Source organism: Hippoglossus hippoglossus, chromosome 4, assembly GCF_009819705.1.
Source record: "Hippoglossus hippoglossus isolate fHipHip1 chromosome 4, fHipHip1.pri, whole genome shotgun sequence".
NCBI lineage: Eukaryota > Metazoa > Chordata > Actinopteri > Pleuronectiformes > Pleuronectidae > Hippoglossus > Hippoglossus hippoglossus.
Genome location: NC_047154.1, coordinates 14,525,936 through 14,549,135, shown reverse-complemented (window position 1 = coordinate 14,549,135; position 23,200 = coordinate 14,525,936). Strand labels below are relative to the sequence as shown.

Genomic DNA, 23,200 nt, shown 5'->3' with positions numbered 1-23,200 from the left:
GCTATTCTATTATTATGGTTGGGACTTTAATATGAGTTCCATACCCATATATATAGTAGTTTTTTTGTTTTCATCGATTAAACTAGACTGAGACCCTTTAAAAAATATCTCAACTTAAATGTTAGGGTAAGAAGACGATGTGTTTAAATGAAGGTTCATGATTCTAAATCGCTGTCAATCACAGATATAACCTGGTAAAGAGTCTACACTCTATCCCTTAACCAACAGACCACTGTTTACAAGGACACAATGTACTGGATGGCCAAAATCTTAATCTTATTAAACCACACTTTTATGTGTAACATCACACACCTTAAAGTAGTCAACCCAAGGCAGACTAACACCCAAAGCTGACTTCTACACATTCAAGCAAACAATGACAGAAAGTGCAAGAACTGTATCTGTGGATGCTGCCAAAGGACACACAATGCTCAGAAATAAAAACATGCTGCCTGCAGCTCAGTTGGCTACTGTACGACTGTTATCCCAAGAACTGCTGCTGTTCTGTGTGTGAGGGAGGGAAAAAAGCAAACATTAATGTGTGAGCACACAATAACAGGTGGGTTCCTATATACCCAACCCATATATTAATGATTAGAATAATGAGAAAACCGCATGACGCAGGTCTGCAAGTTGATCAGACATTGTTTTAACTAAATATAAAAACAAGGAAGAACAAAATGCTTAAGGTTTTTTTTCTACTGTGAACCAGCGAGCCCACGTTTCAGCGGTCAGCTTCTAAATACGATACTTGCTCTCACATCACTACACCGCTGTATAACAGATGTGATTCTCTGCCACAAGACGTTGGCTTGGCAAAAGGTAAACAGCCACATGTGTGTGTCTTTATAATAAGATTTTAAAAAGTAGAACCATTGATGCCATCAGCCCACGGTCGATTCCTGGAATAAGGAAGTGTTCGCTAAGGGACTTGTTGACAGTGGTGTGTGCAGAGCAAATATTATCATTCACAAAGGAGGAAATCTAAAATACTGTTGTTTTAATAAGGTAACTCGCATGTTAGATCAGTTCCTTTTCACCGTTCGGTCTTGGATGTGAAGAAAAGAGGCTATTACCATGAGCTGTGACTCCTTAAATTAAATCACCCATAATGGAACTAGCCATGTAAATCTTTGGCTGTTTCATTAACTGATTGGCAGCCACGCTAATGATCAATAATCAGCATAACTCAAACCACTGAACAAACAAACATATGGGGAATTTGTGATCTTGAGATGCTAAATAATTTACTAACTTTTCCATTGTTAATATATTCTCCGTTGATCAAACTCAGTGATTTATCATTGTGATCTCTGGCTCTATCTCTAATTATTTATGAAGCCTGCTAGAAGTGGCAAATAAATATAATCAAGACAAACAAAGAAAATATCAAATGAAGCAAATGCTCTAGTTTTATGGATATTATGTAATAGGGCTGTATGATTCAGAAAAAAATTAGAATCTGCTTTTTCATGCTCTCAAGGAAGATCACCATTTTTTCCCTAATATAAATGTTTAAGGCGCTCCTTTACTTAATGAGAAGCAAACACAACAAAAAAGATGGCGTCTGGTAAAGGACCAGCATATCAGATTTGGACGACAGAAGGCTCCTGTTTCTAGATTAAATACAACAGTGTCACATTTTTAATAGGAGCCCTGCTATGTTGTAAAATATCATACCACAGCTTGAAATCAACCAATCTAAGCACTAAGACCAAGCTTGCACTGGTGAAGAGTGCCATGCATTACAACAGTTATTTTTCTGCAGTCCAGGGAAGTGCTATTGGCACATTTATCTCTGTCAGTGGTACACATGAGACCATGAAAATGGAGCAGCTGTCTCAATCTACACATGGAAGTACTGTCCACAGTATGGACATATGAAGCGCCAGACAGTCCCTCCTCCAGACATACGTCCCCGTCAGAGAGAACAGGGGGGTGGGGGGTGTTTGTCATCCAAGCTGTTCCATGCATCCGTCCCTCCATCACTGCTGTCCGCTCTTCAGAGGGGGTCGCACATACCGAGCCAACCACAATCTCACACACACACACACACACACACACACACACACACACACACACACACACACACACACACACACACACACACACACACACACACACACACACACACACACACACACACACACACACACACACACACAAGCACTGACTTTGAACATTAAGAAAACCATTAAGGACAGGCTGAGTTGTTCAGAGGAACACGGCTGGGTGCTTGTGATTCATTCAAACATCAGCCCACTGATTCAATAATAACATTTTATTTAGCCTCTAAAGTTACCATGGAGTTGAATCAACACTTCACTTACGGGGTGTCAATAAGAATGAAATATAATCTTCATAATGGAGTTGTCTTGGATGCATAATAAACAAGACTCGAGACCAACAATGAATATCAGCAGCTACATTCCTGTGGTCCTATTTCTGCCACTGCTTCCACATCCTTTTGGTAAGGCTGACCTCTCTCTGCGAGTGTTAACCCCTCCAGCAACAGAATTGCACTTCCAGTAATAGGAGCCCCGCCCAGTTCCTCCCTTGGTGTTACCATTCCTTCTCTGGGAGGAACTGAGGGATAAACATACAACACACTAAACAGGACCCAACTCCTTAGGCCGAACCTCCAAGTGCACATGTCTGCACAGGCATGGTCACACACAGATATTCACCTCTGCCCCCAGACTCCCCTCTACCCACAAGCCCTTGCAACCAATTAGTTTCCTGGAATTGGCCAGAGGGGTGCCCCTCTCCTTCTGTACTCCGCTGGGATTGGTTGAGCCAGGCGGCAGGAAGAGAGATGGTGGGCGATAAGGGGGAGACATACGCCAGCATTGCTCCCGGGGGCTTACATTTTATGTGGATGACAAGCAAAGCCATTTGTAATCAGCTGTGTCAGAAACCTAACCGTTTCCTAAGTTTCCCATTCATCTTCCAGTTCCAACACAGTCCACAGAAAAAAAAGAAAAAGTAAACCTTGTGACTAGAGACAGATTCACTTGGAAGTGTGTTTTTTTTTTTCCCTTGGCGCCTTATTTCAGAAGCAGTCATGCTGAGTGAAAATGGCAGTTCCACAACGGTGGTCTGATCACTGGGTCAGTTGGCTGGAGGTTGGCAGATGCACTGGTGTTGTTGTTGTGCATTTGCTAAAGTCCAGTGGCCCTCTCTTGTGGTGGATATAAATTACACTGTGTCACATGCTTGCGGTTGACACACCAGAAATATTGTGGTCCGGGTTAATCTCATTTACCTAAATTCTGAGATCGTTGATACAGAACACACAGGCAAAATAAAAAAGGAAAGAAAACCAACGGCACATGACAACAAAATTCCTCATGAGAGAAGAAAAAAAAACTAATTCCACTCCATCTCTGTCAAGATTATTATTATAATCGCAGGGGGGGTAGCCAGATGAGATATGGGTATACGCAGTGCACGCACAGAAACACAGGTGCAACATGATTCATCCAAAATACCAGCAAAACATAGTTGGGAGCGTCACGTATGTCATGTGTGTGCGGAGCAGACGGTGGAGTGCAGTATGTCTGGCTGACAGGCTGCGAGCAGAGCACCAGAGCAGAACCTTTTTTAGTTGCAACAATGCCATCACAAGGCCCCGAGCAGCAGACACTGGAGAGGAGGCAACAGCCAAAGCATTCTAAATATTAGCTGGGATGGACGTCACTCTGCCTGGTGATACACACACAAACACAAGAGTCGTAAGAGTCTCTCTCACTAGCTCATGGTCTATATTAAGAACAACCCATTGGTCCGAGTCAGTGTCATCTTCAGTATATATTAGGAGACGGAAATAATGGGGGAGGACATTTTGATTTCATTGCCGCTTCCTCAAATTGGAAAGGTCTGCAGAGATCCCTGTGGAATGTCCAAAATATTCATATGTATTTCATTACATACAAACTGGTTTAACCAACTTTTTCAATCATCTATATAGGCATTCACTTAAAAGCTTTCTTTAGACAGAATAGTTAAGTGCATGTTTGCATCTTACTAATAAATAATTATATTAAAATAAAGCTCAGTACAATGTGTTTGAGTCCCTATATGATCATTAAAATCATTAAACAGACATAATGATTATAGGAAATGTAATGTCTTTGGGTTAAAGGCTATTGGTCAAAAGAAGATCATTTTACTATTCTCTGGCATTCAAGACCAAATGATCAATACGTGAATCACGAAAGCAATTGGCAGATTAACTAATATTGAAAATACTTGACAGCTGCAGCCCATCTTCAAGCAGCTGTCTTCGTCTTGTGCTGTAATGTTTTCCACCTTTACACTTTCCCTAAATAGGGTGGAGAGTTGCTCTGAGCGACACACCCCTCATTCAAGAAGACACAACACAGCCGCACACACCAACGTCTCCGAAGCCACACACATAACTGTGCAGGATAGCAATAAGAAGAGTTATAGTCACTAAGCAGTCACAAATTACGGATGGAAAGTCATTCTTACACAAACTGAAAAAAAATACAATTCACATTTTTTTGCCAACAACACGAGCTGTGGACAAACATGTTATGACCAATCACATGGTGAGTAACTCAGACATGCACCAATCACAGGCCCACACACTGCCAAGGCAGCCATCTTTAGTAACTGGAGCCAGGGCTGACAAGTTTGGTCTATCATTTTGAGGCCCAGAAATTCCTGCATGTCTGCATACCACAGCATGGAAGGGGAAGGAAGAGGGGGAGAGAGAGCACACAAAGCAAGGGAACAGAGGGACAGAGAGAGGGAAAAAAAGGGAAAAGGGAGGGATTGCGGAGGGAGGATCTTTCACATGAGGTGGAGCAACAGAAGCTGGGAACAGAAATGGACAGAGAAACAGAACAAAACAGGAGAGAATTAATTTCTTCTCTTTTTCATCAAACTGATGCTTTTTCCAGGCTTTCCCCCACATGGCCAGACGACTAGACCATCCCATCCATGTTTGTAAATGTATTAACTGCATTCATTCCTCATGAGGGCAGTGGTGCCATCACAAGTGTTGAAGTGCAGGGAATACATACTACGAGCATGACTGCACTCGTGTCCTGTGCTACAGTTCTGCCACTTCTGTTCAATACAGTCACCGTACTGCAGGAGAGACGAGAGATGGCCGTGGAACAGCAGCAGCCAGTTTTACTGCAGTCGTCTAACTCTGTCACCACTCTGGTATTATCAGGGGATGCATTAATGCAAAAACAGAAGGAGTATTGTGGCTATTTTATATCTGTCTTGCAAATGTATATTAACACTCAGCTATCAGGAAGAGAGCTGAGACGGCATGAGCAGCCAAGGGAGTTTATAGACCCGATATATTTACAGCATCCCTTTTATACTACAGGATACTTATGGCATGATGAAGACAGACCAGAGGAGAGGCGATGGTGAAGCCAGACGTTCAGCTAAAGAAACTGTAAAAGAAATTTCAGCTAAAGTAGAAGCCTTTTGTTTAAAGATGATCAAACATGAATTATAGATGCTGTAAACACCTCATTTTATAAAAGCATGATGTGAGATGAAGTTTAACGGCACGGTCGCACATACACGAATGTAGCAGGGGTGAAGCTTTGCCTCCTGTTCACTTCCATTCTGTCCAAGCAAGCGAATAAAATATTCGCTTCCTGTGGCGAGGCAAATCCGCAGCGTGGGTTTGCATGGAGTTTAACTGCAGTGAACTTTGACCAGCCACGTCACAGCCTCAACCAATACCAATGACGTTTGTGTGTTTGACCCCACATGGCTGTAGTTTTCATAGTGAGCCAAAATGGAATAGTGATTTTATATCAGGATCTGAACCTGGAGGTACACTGACCAATTGAAGTTTCTGTCACCATGGGTACAAAAATAGAGATCCCATTTAGTAGAAATGGGTTTTTGAAGATTAAGACTTAATGTTTTAGGATTCAGTTAACAATTGGTTTACGGTTAAGGTATGAGTAACGGACCAGGGAATACTTTTTGTCAATGAGTGTCCCCAAAGGAATAGATGGACATGTCTGTGGGTGAGTTCAAGTGCTACCCTGTAGTTATGGCCGGCAAACGGCCTGCTGGTTTCTGACCCCTGACCAGGGTGGGTCAACCCAGGGTCACATTCTCCCAATAATGCACCCATGCATCTGTCCACCCCATCCTCCCTCACCTCAAAGCCCAGTGTCACAAGTATCGCCTTAAATAGACAAAGGTTCCCCGGACCACACCACTCCAGGCTGCACGGGGGTGGGGGGGGGGTAGCCGTCATCAAAGCTCCATTTGCAGAGAAATTATGCTTCTTTCCCAGACACTTAGCACATTCTGTGTAGGGCTGCACTCCCTGAAGGATAATGCTGTTGTTGTTTTTGCACTGATAGAAACCTGTTAAATGGCTCCAGGAAAAGAGCCGTTTCTTGAAAGCCAAGGACATGACATTCAGCGAAGTGAATGAGATGGGTCTGGACAGAAATACATGGAAAGAGTTGGGTTTGGATGCAACTTCAAGGATGGGGAGGTCATATGAGGATAAACAAGTTCAGTTCTGGAAAAGCTTTAGAAACACAAAGCTGATTTCCAGCGCTGAATTTTACGGACTTTTTCCCGTTTGCTTTAAGTATTAAGTATTTTCTAGTGTTTTTACTCAACCGGAGCAGCGTGTAAAACATCAAAACAAGAGGAAAGAAATGATGAAAGGATGAATAATATTCATTTTGTAAGTCTGAGTTGTCAGATTAGCAAGAACTCAACCCCAAGAATACCTGTGGGAAATGATGTGTTCCCAAGAAGGGGATGTAACAACAAAGTTCTTGAGAATTTAAAATCTCCAAATATCCCTCCCAGCCGAGCCGTGGCAACACCTCAGTCACCCATGAAATTTCAAGTATTTGATGGAGCATAAGCGTCACATATTCCAAATACAGTACATACTAGCAGCTGTAGTTACAGACTATGTTAAGCCTCAACCACGCGGTTCTGAGTTAATGTATGCTTGAACTGAAGCTGCAGTGGCGTTGCCTGTACATTGAGTTAATGACGTACAGGTAAAGACTGCATTTGCTTTGAATTAGTCACAAAACAATACCAGACCAGTGTTGCAATAGACATTATTATTAGTAGATCTTGTGGCAGGTATGCGGAGTCTTTGGTGGCATGATTTAAGATTTGAAGGTTCAGTTACTCTGCTACGTTCCTGATCATCAACATATTGAAATAAAGGAAATTTCTCACTTCAGTAGTGCAGATCATAAATGCAATTTTCACTCTTGTTTTCTATGAACCAATGATCAGATGGAGGAACTACAAGCAGAGCTCAGGAAGTCTACTATGCCACCTATCCCCTAACTTTCAAATGGTGTCATTTCATCCTTTCCAAAGGGATCTAACAACCATTCACACTTGGTCTCATGTGACTCCAGCGACTTGTTCCAACAGCCAGAAGCGCTAATGAACTAAGAGACATAAATGGACTTGATTACGCCCTCACAGAGGTTAAGTGCCTGGGTCTCTCCGCCAGTCGGTGATAACTAAAGACGGATGAGAGTGGAAACGTCTACAGCCAAGTCCAGTTGGTCTTATCTACTTTGATGACTTTTCTTTGGTATTCAGACAGCTGGAGGCCAAATAGGGTCATTCTCAACTGTTGAGGAAACTCATTCACTACAGAAATATGTGGATGAGAATAAGGTTGCACCACTAATGATGATCTTAGTGACCATGGCTTTTGCATGGCTTTGTCTCCAACTGATTTTCTCATCAGTCTACACACGCCTGATGTTTTCGTCTTTTTACCACCGCCATGTTTTTATAGAGCGGAAGCCTTAGTGATATTCAAGTCATGTCATGCAAGTAGTTTTTTTACCTAGAGGTAACATTTGGGTACAATTTATAATGCTGCAATGTTCCAAGCTACCATGTTGGCATTCATCAAATGACAACACAAACCGTGATGGCACAGTACAATGAGTAGTGCTGCTGATGATCAGACTGTGTCTTGACTGTGTGTGTGGTTGTAGGCTTGATATCAGAACTGGTAGCAGGCAGTCATATGATCTGGCCAAACACCTGAAAACAATCCCTCTCCTCGACCGGAGGGAGGGTCGTGTTAATTTCCTCCATCTCACACAAACACTTTAATGCAATCCTTACAGCTCACCTCTCGTCAATGCTGCCTGCAATCTAATATCTGAAATAGCGGTACATGACCCGGGGGATTGCATTTGCGGGAGGCTTGCAAAACAATGAATGGCATAACCCTTTGCAGGACTGTCAGTGCTTTGTTTCTGTTAAAGGGTTACGGACCAGTAGAGCTGTCAACTATTCATTTAACTTTCCTTTCCTTTCATTTGCTCTCACATGTAAATAATATTGGTACGTCCCACTCTCTTCCCCCGCCAGCCTTCCCCGAGGGATCAGTTGTACAGCTCGGCAGTAGGAAGTGCTTTGTACAAAGGCAGGAAGTAATGAGGAAGTCCTTTCACACTGCTCAGGCTGTAACAACCACTCGCCTGCCAACATGCTTTCCAACACAACTTCTCACATCAAACCACACACACATGCAGAGGGAATCAAACTATTGCCCTCATTATGAAGTCTCCCTCTCGATATATACCTGTCCTACGTGTAAAGTGTATATTCAAATGAAAAAAAAGAAAAGTAAGTTTATATTTGCTGATAATTGCCTCTCTCTTTTGACACTAACAAAAAACACAGGGGAGCAATAGTAGCCATACATCTAGATACAGCATGTTGGTATCATCAAATGCTCCCTCCTCTCAGCACTATAGGCTACGTACATATCTGACAGTTAGGATAGCGGGCCGCAGTGTCAGCGTGCTCCACTTAGCCTTGTGTGTACGTTTGTGCTCCATTTGGCCATGTGTGCAAGTGTGTATTTGTTTTGCATGTGTCACACTGACATATAAGCATGAGCACTGTGTGTGTGTGTGTGTGCGGAGAAGGATGTGGGAGTGTCAGTCCATTGATGAGCTGGAGGAGAGAGACTTTTTCAGATCCCCTGGGGCGCAGGGCTAGCACCGCCTGCCTGCTACTGGACTCACTGTACGAGAAGGAGAGGGAAGCGTGCAGACACACACGTACCTAACTGATGCCAGCTTATCAAAGTTCATTTGGATTTGTTAACAAGAATGAAGGCTACCAGGGAAGCAAACACATGAGCCTTATAACAACCTCTCCCTCTCCTGTTGTCTGTCACTATCCTTCCTTCCTTCTTCTCTTTCCCTCTCTTTTAGATTTTGTCTCTTCCCCTCACTCAATGTCCCTTATAAGATATTCATGGTAATTTAAACACCAGCGAGTGTGTGTGTGTGTGCATAAGGCAAGCTAGGAGAGAAAAGCTTTAACTATCACAAATGGGCAGCATCAAATGAGGGCTTACCCCTGCCTTTAGTAATAAGTGTGAGAAAGATGTGAACAAATGTACGCTGCTCTCTGTTTCTGAGTGAGGGTGTCCCACTATCAGGATCACGTTTACTGCAATTCACTTAACTCAGCACTAAAGGTAAATTTGACACAATTTAAATACAATAATTAAAGTGTTTGCGCTGTAATTTTTCTTGTTCAAATGCAGCATGAAGAGTAGACATTCATCTTTTGGGGAAATAATCAATTCCCTGAAATATGATGTTTGCATTCATGAATCTACGTATTGTAGCAACATTAGTTATAGTTATGATTGTAAAATCTATACTCACATTTGTCTTAGTTGTTGTCTTACAGCTCTAACACTTATGCTGGCATGACCTCAATTCAACTTGAAAGCATACAGAGTCACAAACCAGACAGCTTCCTGAGCGTTTCTAGTACAATATGTTCCAGAAACACATGCTTCATATGTAGCACATGTTCAAGTCTTTGTTTTCCTCTCACTGTCTACAAGTTGTTTAGTTAACTGTAAAACCAGCTTCCATTTCCCGGCAGCCAGGTTAATTCCAGCAAGGGAGAAGACTGCACAGGATAGCATTTCTATCTCAAATCCCTTCTTACTGGAAAAGCATCTGGGTCAAAGTTCAAGTGGCCCCAGGCCTCCAGATTGTTATTTTGTGGCTGCATTTTGTGACCATTTATAGACACAGTAAGATAAATGTGCCGCTATGTCCTTTAGGCATTTACTGCACCCGTCACAATTGTTGATTCCCAGCAGGGAAAGAGAATCAGTGAGTGTGTGTTTGTGTTATTTACACAGGTGATTGGCAGTGGCCCAATGTGTCCAGAGGTTTTTGCTTCACAGATCAGTAAAACATCAAGTTTAATGAAGCATTTGAATATGCACGATACCGAACTCTGCGAGCTCTCACTGATTGCCCATATAGACATTGACAGTTTCCAGTATATAAACTACAATAATAATACCTGTCAACTGTAACAGACCAGCATTTCATCTACTCTGCCAATAATATGAGATAGTTGTTAGTTAGAATTTTTTGATATCATGGAAGTCTTTAAAACTAGGAAAAGTATGGAAATGTCAGTGTTCATAAACTAATGATATTTTGGACGTGTCATGTTCTTTATTACTTATTTGATAATAACAAAGAGGCAAAACGTCTCAAATTTATACAATTAAACAGTAAAATTCTGTTGACTGGTATAAAATTTGAGACGTTTCGCATCTTTGTTAGGTGAAAACGGCGTTTCTTAAATTAAGGTATTGAATGAAGTATTGTGATATAAAAATCTAAACTGAGGTGCTGTATAAGAACTTGTATCACCTCAGATTAAATGTTACTGATTCCTACTCAAACTAACACAAATTGTTTCAAGAAAGTATTAGGTCACTTTCTTCAAATTTAATGTTATCATTAGTAATGTGTTATAAATGGAGTTAAATATAATCTATTGTAAATGAGCCTTAGCATTTGTATAAACTAGTCCTGAACATGAATAATGATGCTTGGACTCTCACAAACAAAGAAATCACGGTGGGGGGGGGAGTTGAACACCATTTATAAAAAGTATAAAACTTGTGCACTCAGTCAGGCTGTCGCTCTGCATTTATGTTCCGATGTTCCCTGTGCCATCGAGCACTAAACGGCTAATCAAGAGCAGCAGCTTCAGAAAAACTTTCGTATCACTCTCATTAGAAGCAAATGCAGAAACTGAAGCAAAGAGAAGAAGAGAGAGAAGTGTGTGTGTGGAAGCAGCCGGAGTGGAGACACTTTTACACCCCAATTAAGAGGCTGGGCCAGTGAAGTGTTTTTGTTTGGTTGTGGGTGCAGGCCAACAGCACGCTCCATTGAGCGCCTCCATCCTTAATACTGTCATTTTCTTCCTCTCTTTAGCCTCCTCTAGCTTGGCCGCTCGCCACTCTGGCAAAAGGGTGCGAGTCTGTGTGTGAGCGTGGTTTTGGAGTGTGTGTCTGTGTGTGTACCTGGGAGCCACACTTGAAAACACCCCGCCATGTTTGTTTTGCTCTGTTTATTTTTGCTTTGCCCAACCCCTTCTCTTCCCCTCCTGGCCTCCTCATCTGGCCCTCGTCTTATCCGCACTGACTGTCCACGTTCATCTGATAGCATGAGAAATAAAGCACGAATGGAAACGACAGCGAAACATCGATTTCCAAGGCGACCATGAACAGCGGCTGAAGAGACAACTTAAGTTTACAGTTTGATATGGTCAATATTTATCCAGTATACAAGATATTTCATGACCACTTGAGAAAAACAACATAATGACACAATTTGATTTTAACATACACTGATGTTAAGGGGTTCAACAATTTGGAAAATAGACCGTTTGGCTTTTCTTACCAAGTCAGACGAGAAGATAGATACTGTTGTCAGTCAGTTAAATACGAAGCATAAAAACTGAAGGAAGAATTGAGAGCTGGACGCATCTCAAAACTTTACTGATTAACATGGTACATTTTGGTCTTTTACCAAACTGATGGGGGGGAAAATCCATCTGTGTCTATATTTACTGGTTTCTTTCCTTACCCCAGAATTAATGCTGTGGTAAATATCCAGGTACATTCATGTAGATCTGTTGGTGGGAAACAACTCCAGCAATGGGCCTACACATGACGACTCTACATTGTTTATTTACCACTTCAGCCAAAGCAAAAATCATCGTCAGTAGGAGCAGTTAATTCTATGTTTTATAAAGTCCCCATGTCTAAAAAGTATATTCATATCCCTACTCCTGACTAAAGCTGGGTGATGAACAACCTGCATTAAACTCTAGTTAGAAAGAGGGTCACAAAGTCATAGTGGATGACGCACGTTGACCCATTCATATCGACCAACATCAGAGGTTAAACTTGTGTGACTACGTCGGTCTGATTGAGGTTCCTGCAATGGAGAGAGGGCATTTTCGCTCTGTGCGTGTGCATGTGCATGTGTGTGCGTGCGTGCATGCTCTTGAAAACAATTGCACAAACAACAAAGCACACAGGCGCATGCGGAGTGATCTTTAACCTGAAAAGCCTTCTCTCCTCCTGTTTGTGTGTATGCGGTTGTGTGTATGCGGTTGTGTGTGCGAGTTGTGCAAGCGTAGTGGTGGCTGGTGTCTGTAATACTAGATAGAAAATCAACAGCTTGTTCCCATTCTCTCATTCTTTCATCTGTGACTATTACACTTACTTTCTTTGTACCTGCACTTTTGTCTCCCGTTACTTCTAATACGAAAAATCTGTTTCCCAGCCTTGTGTGTGTTTATGATTTGTATTTAACCATCAGCCAGTACAAGGGTCTAATATCCATCTGTATCACATTTGTAGATAGAGCATTGTATCATCCAGTGTTTCTATTTCCACTGCCATTAGGGGGGACCCAAACCCCCAGGAAGCTATTAAAAAAATGGGAAAATGTAATATTTTATTGATTTTATTTACCAGACTTATGTTCATTCATTTCATTTTAGCTCAGTGTGACATTTGTAACTTGCTGGTTCTTGGGATTGACAACAAGTCACTTAAGGACCCTGCACATTTAAACATTTACGCACACGTGCATGTACACCCACACACATGGACACAGTGGTTTTCCTGCTTGTAAGTAAGGGATGCGTGTGAGATCAGAGGAATGCAGGTTCTCCCCTGGTTCTTACCTAAGGCAACTGGAACCCTGTAAAAAAACACAACAAAAACAACCCCGCAGTTTCCACTCACACATAAACTTTAATGCCCCGTCTAATGTTCCTTTGCTCTGCACCCGCGTCTGTAAGCGCACACATGTGTGTATGTGTGCACGTCTAAGTTTGTAAACTGTGACTTTTTATTCACAGAAACTCTAATTAAAGATCCTATAGTTTCCCAACGCCACCACCCAGCACGTGTTCCAGTGGGTAGCGCTGCACACGCACCGAAGGGAAACAACTTTTTTCTCTCTGTTGATGTTTTTATCTTGCAAACTTTTATTTCCTCTAGGTTGACCTGTGAGGCCATAACAGGCTGAGGATACACTACTATGAAGCTGCAGAATGGTAGCATTAAACAGAAGTTACGGAAAGTATGACATTACTGCCATTATCTTTATAAATACTGTCATGGTCTTTATTTTTGTATATTAATTATATTATCTTAAAAAGTAATGATTTGAGAAAAACGTTGCTTAAAGTCTGAGAGTTTAGTTACTGTGGGCTTAAAGCAACGTTGTGTAACTGTGGCTTTTACCTTCACTAGGGACAAGTACCTAAGTACACACATCACACTCGCAAACACATCAAACACACAACATTTACAGTCAGTGTGCACATATCATTCCATGTGCAGCCCACACACACACACTATTCCCCCCACCACAGGGGCACACAACCATTGCCTCATGTTCTAGAAATGGCTCCTGCTTTGACACACAGCTCTTGACTAAACTGGTACCTGTCACATGACACAGAGCACAGCGTCATACCTGCTGCTCTGGCCTATCCGAGGCTAAGGAGACATGAACGCAAATGTAAACGTGGTGTGTGACGTACTGTACACACTCCTCTTTATCAGTCCACATTCTTTTCCCTAATGGTCAGGCCTGTTCTTCTCTGAGACCAAGTCCAGAGCCCGTATCTATCAAACTTCAAAAGAAGTACATGTACAGTAAGAGGAGAGAAAAGATTCTTACTACATCAACAAGTGCAGACTGTGAGAGTGCATAGAAAGTCAGAGACCAGAGTGGTCTAATATGCTTTCTAATGTTCAAATGAAATGCAAAAAACAGGCTAAAATTACCCACTTCTGAATTATACATATAACTTCAGCTAACGTATAATTCATCACGACCAATAACATTTTGTGCCGTCACTCGTTCAAGGCGGTGGGTGCTAGACTCTGTCTCTATACTGCAGCTATCTGAGACCTCGCTCAAACATTTGGAATTCTTATTAATTTACTTTAATTAATTAATTTAAGTATCTAGTCAATGCAAGTTTTTTAAAACAATACATCTTTTATGTTGACACAAATAACAGCAGCTTTTCATTTTAGATTTCTAAATTTTCCAACAGCCAGAGTCACCGGGAAAACACAACAAATCTTTCTTCCCGGGTAATGCTTGAAATAATTGTTTTACACTAACAATTACAACAAATTGAGTACTGTACACATTCTTAAAGTCAAAACTCTGAGGCAATGTGTGCAAAGAGACGGACACTGAGACACAAAGTGAACCATTTCCTGTATTACTTTCCCAACAGTCGGACCTGGCAGAAAATTGAGGAGCCGACATTACAAAGGCGGCCTGCAATAGTCAATGTTCGAGCCTAAACATGGCCAAGGTCGTCAAGCTTTGAACGCTAGCCTTTCTGTCAGACACAGACACAAGAGAAAAAAAAACAACACAAGCTATAATCGCCCTCAAAAAATAATAAGCATTCCCTCTGTGTGTCTTACAATAGAAGCCATTCTCTGCTTTTATGGTAGGAGAGAAAAAGACTGACTGACTGGCCAACACACTGGCAGCTGCACCGAGCAAACCCGCAGCTCTTCTACTTTGCTTTACAAAGAGGAAATCTGCACAATTTCTAACAAGCATATTTACTGTACTGTTTTATGCCTGTCCGACGCCTCTCACTCCAACCTCCTCCTTTCAGGGCATTTTCTTCCCATAATTCCCTACTTCTGAATGTGCACTTCCCTGACTCGACAATGCAGTTGAGTCATTTCACACATCAAGCAGATCCTGAGCCTGTAATTACAGATCACTTGCCCACAATGATCCAGTCAATGAATGTTAATCAGAGGGCGTGTCCACCACCCCTTGCTGCTGATATTAGGACAGGCCCACTGCATCACAGAAATCATTACATAAACCATTTGGAATGAAAACATCAGTTGCCTCAATTGATTTCTTTGGGAGGAAGAAATCTCCAGTGCATATTCTCATTATGTGTTCCAATGGAGCACGTTACGAGTTGTGTGATGGATCCTGGAAAGGTGCTAAACTATCATGTCTGCACACAGCAGCCAGTCAATATGAAGACTTCTCCACTGCTCCAAGCACAAAGGTCAGTCTTCTTTTTTTTATGCGGTGAGTATGAGGCTGGTTTAAAGACCTGACAACAATCAATTGTGTCAAAAAAGAATTGTGTGACAAAAAAGACGAATACGCTCAGCTGTTGGAGACAAGTTAACACAGGTACAAACTTACTTCTCTGACAGTGGTTCTGCGACCAGCATCGTCCCCTGAAGTGTCCGTTGATGGTGTTCTGCGGGCAGATGGTCTGACCTTGGGCCGTGCCAGGACACACGTCTCCACACTCCCTGTCGTTCTTATTGGCCACGATGAAGTTGTCCTCCACCGAGTCTAGGATCTTGGACCAGTCCAAGGTGGCCAGGTAGCACAGGTCTGGGTTCTTCTCAATCCTCACGGCGCCCCGGGTGATATTCATGAGACTGTAAAAGCCCACCTCTTTCAGCTGCAGCATCTCATAAATCACAAGAGCGTAGTTGAAGAAGAGGTTGTTGCCGCGGATCACTGTCAGGTTGGGGAAGAGATCGCTGAGCATCTCAAGGCCGTAGACCCTAAAGAGAAGCACGTAGTCGGTCACTACTCGTAGCTTTGGGTAGCTGAGGCCACGAAAGTCCTCGGCCTTGGTCTTAAACATGAGCAGAATCTTCAGGTGTCCCTCGATGATGGTGCAGTTCTCCAACGACTGGAGGGTGGTCACATTGTTCCGGATGTCCTTGCTCGGGCATACTGGAAGAACAGAGAGAAGATGATGGAGAGAGATATTAGAGAATATTACAGGCATAAGTTACAAGTAGTTGAAAATATATTAAACTAGTTTTTATCAATATATTTTAATCAATAGTTAAATTGTGTTTACTTAAGTTTTATTGAGACACCTTTCTGCAACATAAATACAAACTAGGCACATCAGTGTGTACTTCAAGTATACACTCACACAGCTGCCAGTTTATTACAACCAGCTAAAACTAATGCAGCCTAAAACAGTCCAGCAATGAATCTTGCATTCACAAGTAAGTTTTTGTTTAAGGTGCTTTTAGTCTTGCTCAACTTGAGAGACAAGTCTGAGGTGTGAGATGAGTATTGAGTTACACTGACGCATTTCTAACACAGCTGAATGATTATCATTTTTATTGCAGTATTTTTCCATTAGAAATGCTTATAGTTCCTAATACTACAGGAAATAGTGAAAAAATGTAACTTTCCTAAACCTCAAGGTGACATCTTTACATAACCAAATTATGAAGTGAAAATTATAACAAATTGTTTATATTATAATCAGAGAGTGATACTGAGACAGATTTTTTTTAACATACTACCCTTTAATTGATTGATCAACTAATGGTTTCAGAACCTTCCATCACTGATAAACTAGGTGAGCAACACTTGGTTTCTATGTCTCGTACTTTTCCCTCCCTCTCGCAATTCTAGCTTGACTTTGGTTTTATAGTAACAGGCATCATGGGTGAAAAAGTGTTCTCTTAGTATGACAGCTTCATCAACATATCCTTCTTTTCCCATTTAAGCCATGAAACCTCTAGTGATTTACATAAAGTAGAGCAGAGCCATTCATGAATCCGCCTCACTCAAGTCCCCTCTGCAATCTGACTGGCTGGCTGTGCTCGCTCCCTCCCTCTCCCTGTTCCTCCCCATCTCTCTCTCACACACACAAACACACTCACTGTATGGCACTGTCTGATCTGAATGGAGCAGACGTGAAGGGGTTAAACTGAAATAAAGCCTTGAACCAAATGGTTATCCATGCTCATTCATACTCTTTTACTGCTGCGCACACGCACACACACACACACACACACACACTATTCAATTAGGATGACAGTAACTTCAGGAGGTGTAGAGAGGGAAGCAGCATGCTGCTGTGGCTCACTACAAGTAATGAGATGTACATTTCTAATGTTTTCTACAGCGGTTAAAGGAAAATTTCAAAGTGGCAAGGGAGATGACTGGAAGAAAACAGCATTTTTCTTTAAATATATAACCACAAAATTATGTTTAGACTACTCTTACAGAGTAATATAATAATAATAACTGTATTGTACAGCACTTATCTAAACAAGGTTACAAAGTGCTTCACAAAAAACATCAAGAACAATCTAGCAGTGGGATTACTCAAATTTTGAACAAGCTCATCAGTCAATAGTCAAAGCAAGTGACATCTTCTGTGAACAGACTTACTCCTTTAAAGAGGGGACGATTTACTGCTTGACAGAGTGACGCGACAGATGATGTTTGTACATAGCGATAAAAATGAACGAATCATTTGCATAGATGCGCATACAAACTCCGAGTCAACATCCATTTACATTCAGTGAACACACTCATTAAAAAACACAGACATAAAATACTAATTTGTTCACATGACTTAACCACTCATGTACCGTATCAACCAGACTGGCAGCCATTAGAGCCCAAAACAGATGGTTAATGATCAACAATAACCAACAATGTGCAAGAACACTGTATTTAAATGCAACTTTCTAATGGAACATTACAAAGCCATTTCCTCTACAAGACACAAACATGAGGTTACTATTTTAAGCCACGTTTATTGCAGTTAAACTGCAGCATGAAGAATGATAAAGAAGTTTATGCTTCTGATGCTAAAAACACTTCAATGAAAAAAGATACACCAACAGAAACTGGTCATTCTTCACGTCAAGCCTAATATGTAAATAAAGATTAAATGAATACCAATCAAATAAGAAAAACTGGTACTTTGGTGTCAACAGTTATCTTTTGGCAAATGAAACATTGAAAAGGGCCTGAGCCTGTACACGCAGGGCAAAATGAGATCTCTATCACTGAGACAATCTAATGGTGTCCATCTCATCTGCTGTTCTCAAATCGATGACACAGACACACGTCTGCTAATCACAATCTGTAAGTGTCTTTCATGCATCTTAATGGTGTGAACCCCATCTGCTCACCACCTTTTCTATTTCCACTATTTATTACCCTCAATTCCCCTCAACGCCTTTGCACACACTAGAAAAATAATCAATCACACTAAAACCTGCATTGTAAAATGGAAAAAAAGTCAACATTCATTGCAGCGGACTGCGGAGTTTCATTGAGTTGTTATTGGCCCTGGTCATTTCCCATGTGTAAGCTACCTATTAACTTCCCATTCTGTTAATGGTTAGCAAGACAAACATGTCAACAGTCCAGGTAAAAACTATGACCAGCAGCACATCAATGGAACAGTTCAAGTGACCTTTATAATGAAGAGCAGCCAATAAAGCCGACAATCACTACACTGTCAAATAAAACCATGTTTTTTACTACGTCCACATCTTGGCAGCAGGGGTCAGAAAAAAGTCAAGCCTAGATTCCAAATGGTCATAAAATATTGGTCCAACTAGTTTACCTCATGTTATTACCTTAGAGGTTAGAAGAAAATGTTTGGATCAGATTGAAAAAAAGGGTCAAGTTTTAAAGTGAAATTGGAATTTCCAATAAAGCAGTGAGCACCAGTGTAAAACATGCTTATGTTTACGTTGGCACGTATATATTTTTACTTTTTCAGTGTGACTGGTGTAATGTAAATGATAGAAAGTAAAAAAAGTCAAGCCATCCTCTTAATTATAAAGTTTTACTCTGGTCAGCTTGTAGAAAACTAGATTTCAAAATATGGAAATGTTTGTTTAAGTGTTTGTTTAAAAAATCTATCTCCAACACTTGTGAAGTGCACTACATTAGAGTTACAGGCAGTCGAGTCACTGCACTAAAAAGATCTGCATATATCATTGGGAGAGACATAATTGTTAATGTCACACAAAATTGTCTCATGTTTTTAAAATGAATTTTTCATAACTGAACTGAATGAAGTAAAGCTATGGAGTCTCAAAGCCCTTTAAATTTCTTTTTTTGTTTATATTGACTGAGATCAAAACTAGGAAAAAGGAAACAGCTCTCTATAGCAACATGTCAGGAGCATTGTTCACCAACTTTATATTAGCTCATCAAGATTTTATAAACCAACAGAGGAGTGCCAGGATATTTACAATGATGAAACAACAAATATCTGAGAGGTGACGCATGACTTGACTTCACCCAGATCCAGGAAGCAGTGGCTCCAGGTGGAGAGACAAAATGTGGAGCTGAAGGAGCCATCAATTATCTGAGAGTTTAAACTACAGCAGTTGTCCACAAATATCTCTACAAGCCGCAAGGGTGTGGAGTGACATGACAATAAAAGATGTGAAAATCAAATAAAGGTGAGAAGATGTGCCGCCGGTTTAGAACAGTGAGTTTGTCAAACTTAAATTACAATGTAAAACACTAGATCAAACATTTGAACACTGTATTCTCATTCATCCACATTGGTCTGGAAGAATAACAACTCGTAAATAAGACAAATGCGTTTCAGCTGTGAACCAACTCTCAAAATAAACACTGAGTTTGAAAAACGACAACTCATTCATACAACCTAAGCAGCTTGTCTCAACCACACCCTCTTTATAAGACACTTAAAGTTACAGAAACCAAAACACAAAAACACACTTCTGCCTCCACAATACAGCAGTTGGTGTTATTTCCAGTGATAACAGCAACCTTACACCTCTCTACCCCCGTTTCCTTATCTCCCGGACACATCAAACAGGCCTACAGGCCACCCACTCAGTCTGCAGCGCTAACCGGATACCTACTGTGCAACATGACAACATAACAAACAGCGTCACGCAGCACCAACAGGGCAAAGGTGCATCTCACCTCTGCCCACGTTGCTCTTTGAGACGTACCAAGAGGACACAAAAGTGACCATTTCACATTAATGTATTGTTCCAAATGCAGGTAGGAAATATTTTAGTGGGGATTAGGTCTTTATACTTGCACAGCAGGCGGACGGGCTCGCACATATGTTACGCCTCCTGTTGGAGAAGCTTTATTGACACAAAGAAATGTTAGTGGGCCATGAGGGGAAGCAGAAGACGGTGCTGCTGGGAGTTCCCTTCCGCAAAATGGAGTCTTGTTTTCGACTGACAGGAATGAGAGAGAGAGAGGAGGAAGGAGTGAGGGGGGTCATCGGGGGGCAGATGGGAAGGAGGGGAGGAGAGAGGGGGGGGAGTAAAGGAGGAGTGGAGGGGAGGAGGGGTTGTCATGCAGTCAGCAGCTGGCTATGAGAGCCACTGTGTCTTTAAAATAATGAGCCATCTCCTCTCTCCTCCCAGGTTTGGGAGCAGGGGGACACAGGAGAGGGAGACTGAGTCGCGGGATTGTGGGCAAAAGAGGGGGAAGAAGACGAAGGGGTGAGTGAGATGGTGGGAGGGGGTGAAAGTGTAACCTGAGCCCAAGCAGGAATACAGTGACGTAAGGGACCTACAGGACGGTTGGTGATCACATGCATGAATGGAGGGCCGCTATGGACCACTGTTACATGACACACACACGCACAGTCGTGTCTCCATGGCTTCAGAGGACATTGCATTAACTTACTTTTAATTCCCTGATTTACATTATGCGGATTTGTCTTCACAAGTAAGACAAGTCCCTTTTATCTGACTGTGTAAACACATTTAGGTCCTCACAACGTACCTGGACCACACACACATATGCCCCCACCTTGATGAGGGGTCAGGGACACAAACACAACAATAAGTGGTTTTCACCTACAATAAACAAACAGAGACCATAACTGGTGTGATGGACAAACGTGTGACAAAAGGACAGACAGAATCGCGGCATATGGAGACAGACCGAGAGACACCTGCTGCAGAGTTTTTCATTTCTGTGTTGCCTAAAGAAAGGAACCTGTCAAACAAAAGGCTCTGGGGCTTTGATTCACATAACTCACTTAAACGGACTAAGTCCAGGTTGGAGCTTCATGTGTGATACAGAAAGGGGAAAAAAGAGATTGTGTGGGTGGGGGTTTTTTTTGGTGGACAATAACCGTGACCCCTCTCCAGCTCACCCTCCCACTGAGGACCACCCATAAGCAGACAGCCCGGTGCTCTCACTGACCGTACAGGAGCTCTTAATTACAATAACAACCCAATCAGCCACTAATGAGCCGGGGTGAGGGGGTGGGGTTTGTGTCTGAGCAGGGCAGAGAGAGAATGGAATAACAGAGCACAGACTGGAACGTACTGTGCCATACTGTGTGGACCTCTATAGGAGAAATGTGGGCCATCCCACCCGCCTTCCCTGTCTGTTTGACACTTAATTTGGCAGCAGGAATGAGGAGAGGAGCAGGAGGAGGGAGGTATGGGGGGGGTGTCAGACAGAAAGAAAGCACGGAGATGGAGCGAGGTGCATAAGTTTAAGACTTCAAATAGAGAAGAACAAATGAACACTTAAATGTTCAGTTAGAAATACACAGGGAAATGTATCCTGAGAGATGTCAGATCTATTGTTATTTTAAAAAAGCATCCAAATGTTGTCTAGACATTTGTGACTATCTGAGATGTTTCAATAGTTCGGAGGTCTTTTCACACATTCAAGCTGAAACATTAACTGAACTAGAATGGTTCATAGCGCATACCTCCTCCAAGGTCCAACATCCCCTTAAATTTAATCAAGCTGCACCAAATTTCACACACTCATAGACATCAGTCCCCTAAATGTGCCAGATTTATGTTCACCAAGAACCATGAAAATGTTGAAGTAAAAAAATAATCTTGGATCTGCCCTTTGATCCAGATCTGCACCATAATTTATTGGGTTCTTCTCGGACCCTTATTGCATCCTTCCTCCAACTTTCGTGGTTCAATTGTTTTTGTGTAGTCTTACTTACAAACAAACCAACCAAGAAACAAATGGACAGATTGCTGAAGCTGTGAAGGCTTCTAATGTTCATTCAAGTAATGATTTCATGTTATTAAACAAGATTTATTTTTACTGTTATCTTAATATGATGTAAACGTTCACACACCGAAATCTATACACCCTCCATACAAAGAAAAAAAAAGTGACCTTGACCTTTGACCATCAAAACATACATATGGACATGGAGACAAATGTAAAGACAATCGCAAACCAGTCAGTAAGACGCTCTGTCCTCCTTGAGAATGCCTGGTTGCATGTTTGCTGCGCAGGCAGAGCATGAATAACAAATCAATAAGCAGAATGTAATGAAATGGGGCAAAATGATGTTATTTAACAGAGGGACTGACTGTTTGTCTGTAGGATTGGACAGAGGAGGTGGATTTTGATGGGGTTCATTTCCTATCAAGTAGAAAAATGGTTCCTTTTGGTTTTTACAACAGTGGGTCACATTTGCTGGATAACACAGCATCCTCTGCAAATGTGCATATATCGATACTGAAACAGTATATTGTTCAATCCTTTTAGTAAAAGGTCCAGTTCCTCACACTCAACCAAATATCAGCAAAATGCAGTTAACCAATAAGTGTCAGGCTGCACATGTGAAAACCCTATGAAATACTCAGCATTTAATTTGTATACACTACAAATCCACACTGTCCATCTGCTTTCCATTACATGCAAGTATGTATTATGAAACTAAGCAGTCAAAATTCCAGTATTTTTAATATACTTGGCAACTGAACATATTTTTATTATAAAAGTGAGACTCTAGAATCAAGTCTTGTATGATTCCCACAAAAAGTTTTCAGGCCGTGAGTGTTAAGACGCTATATGGTGGCAACTGAGAATAAAATATTCTAATTTAGATTTAACTACACAGAAAATTGAGGCTGTGTGGAGTGGCGGGCTGGTTTATGTTGTGTGCAACAATGTGATGTGAAGAAGAAGAAAACATCTGGTGTAACAATCTTACTTCTTTCCGTAGTAGATATTGCTTACATCAC

The 23,200-nt window shown here is 41.6% G+C and overlaps 1 protein-coding gene across 1 annotated transcript in view; it reads right to left on the bottom strand.

Moving 5' to 3' along the window:
- insrb (insulin receptor b) overlaps positions 1–23,200 on the bottom strand; it is a 72,798-nt gene that overhangs the window by 33,400 nt on the left and 16,198 nt on the right. The window contains 1 exon segment of the mRNA XM_034583971.1: positions 15,591–16,139. Coding sequence (XP_034439862.1) covers positions 15,591–16,139 — 549 coding nt within the window.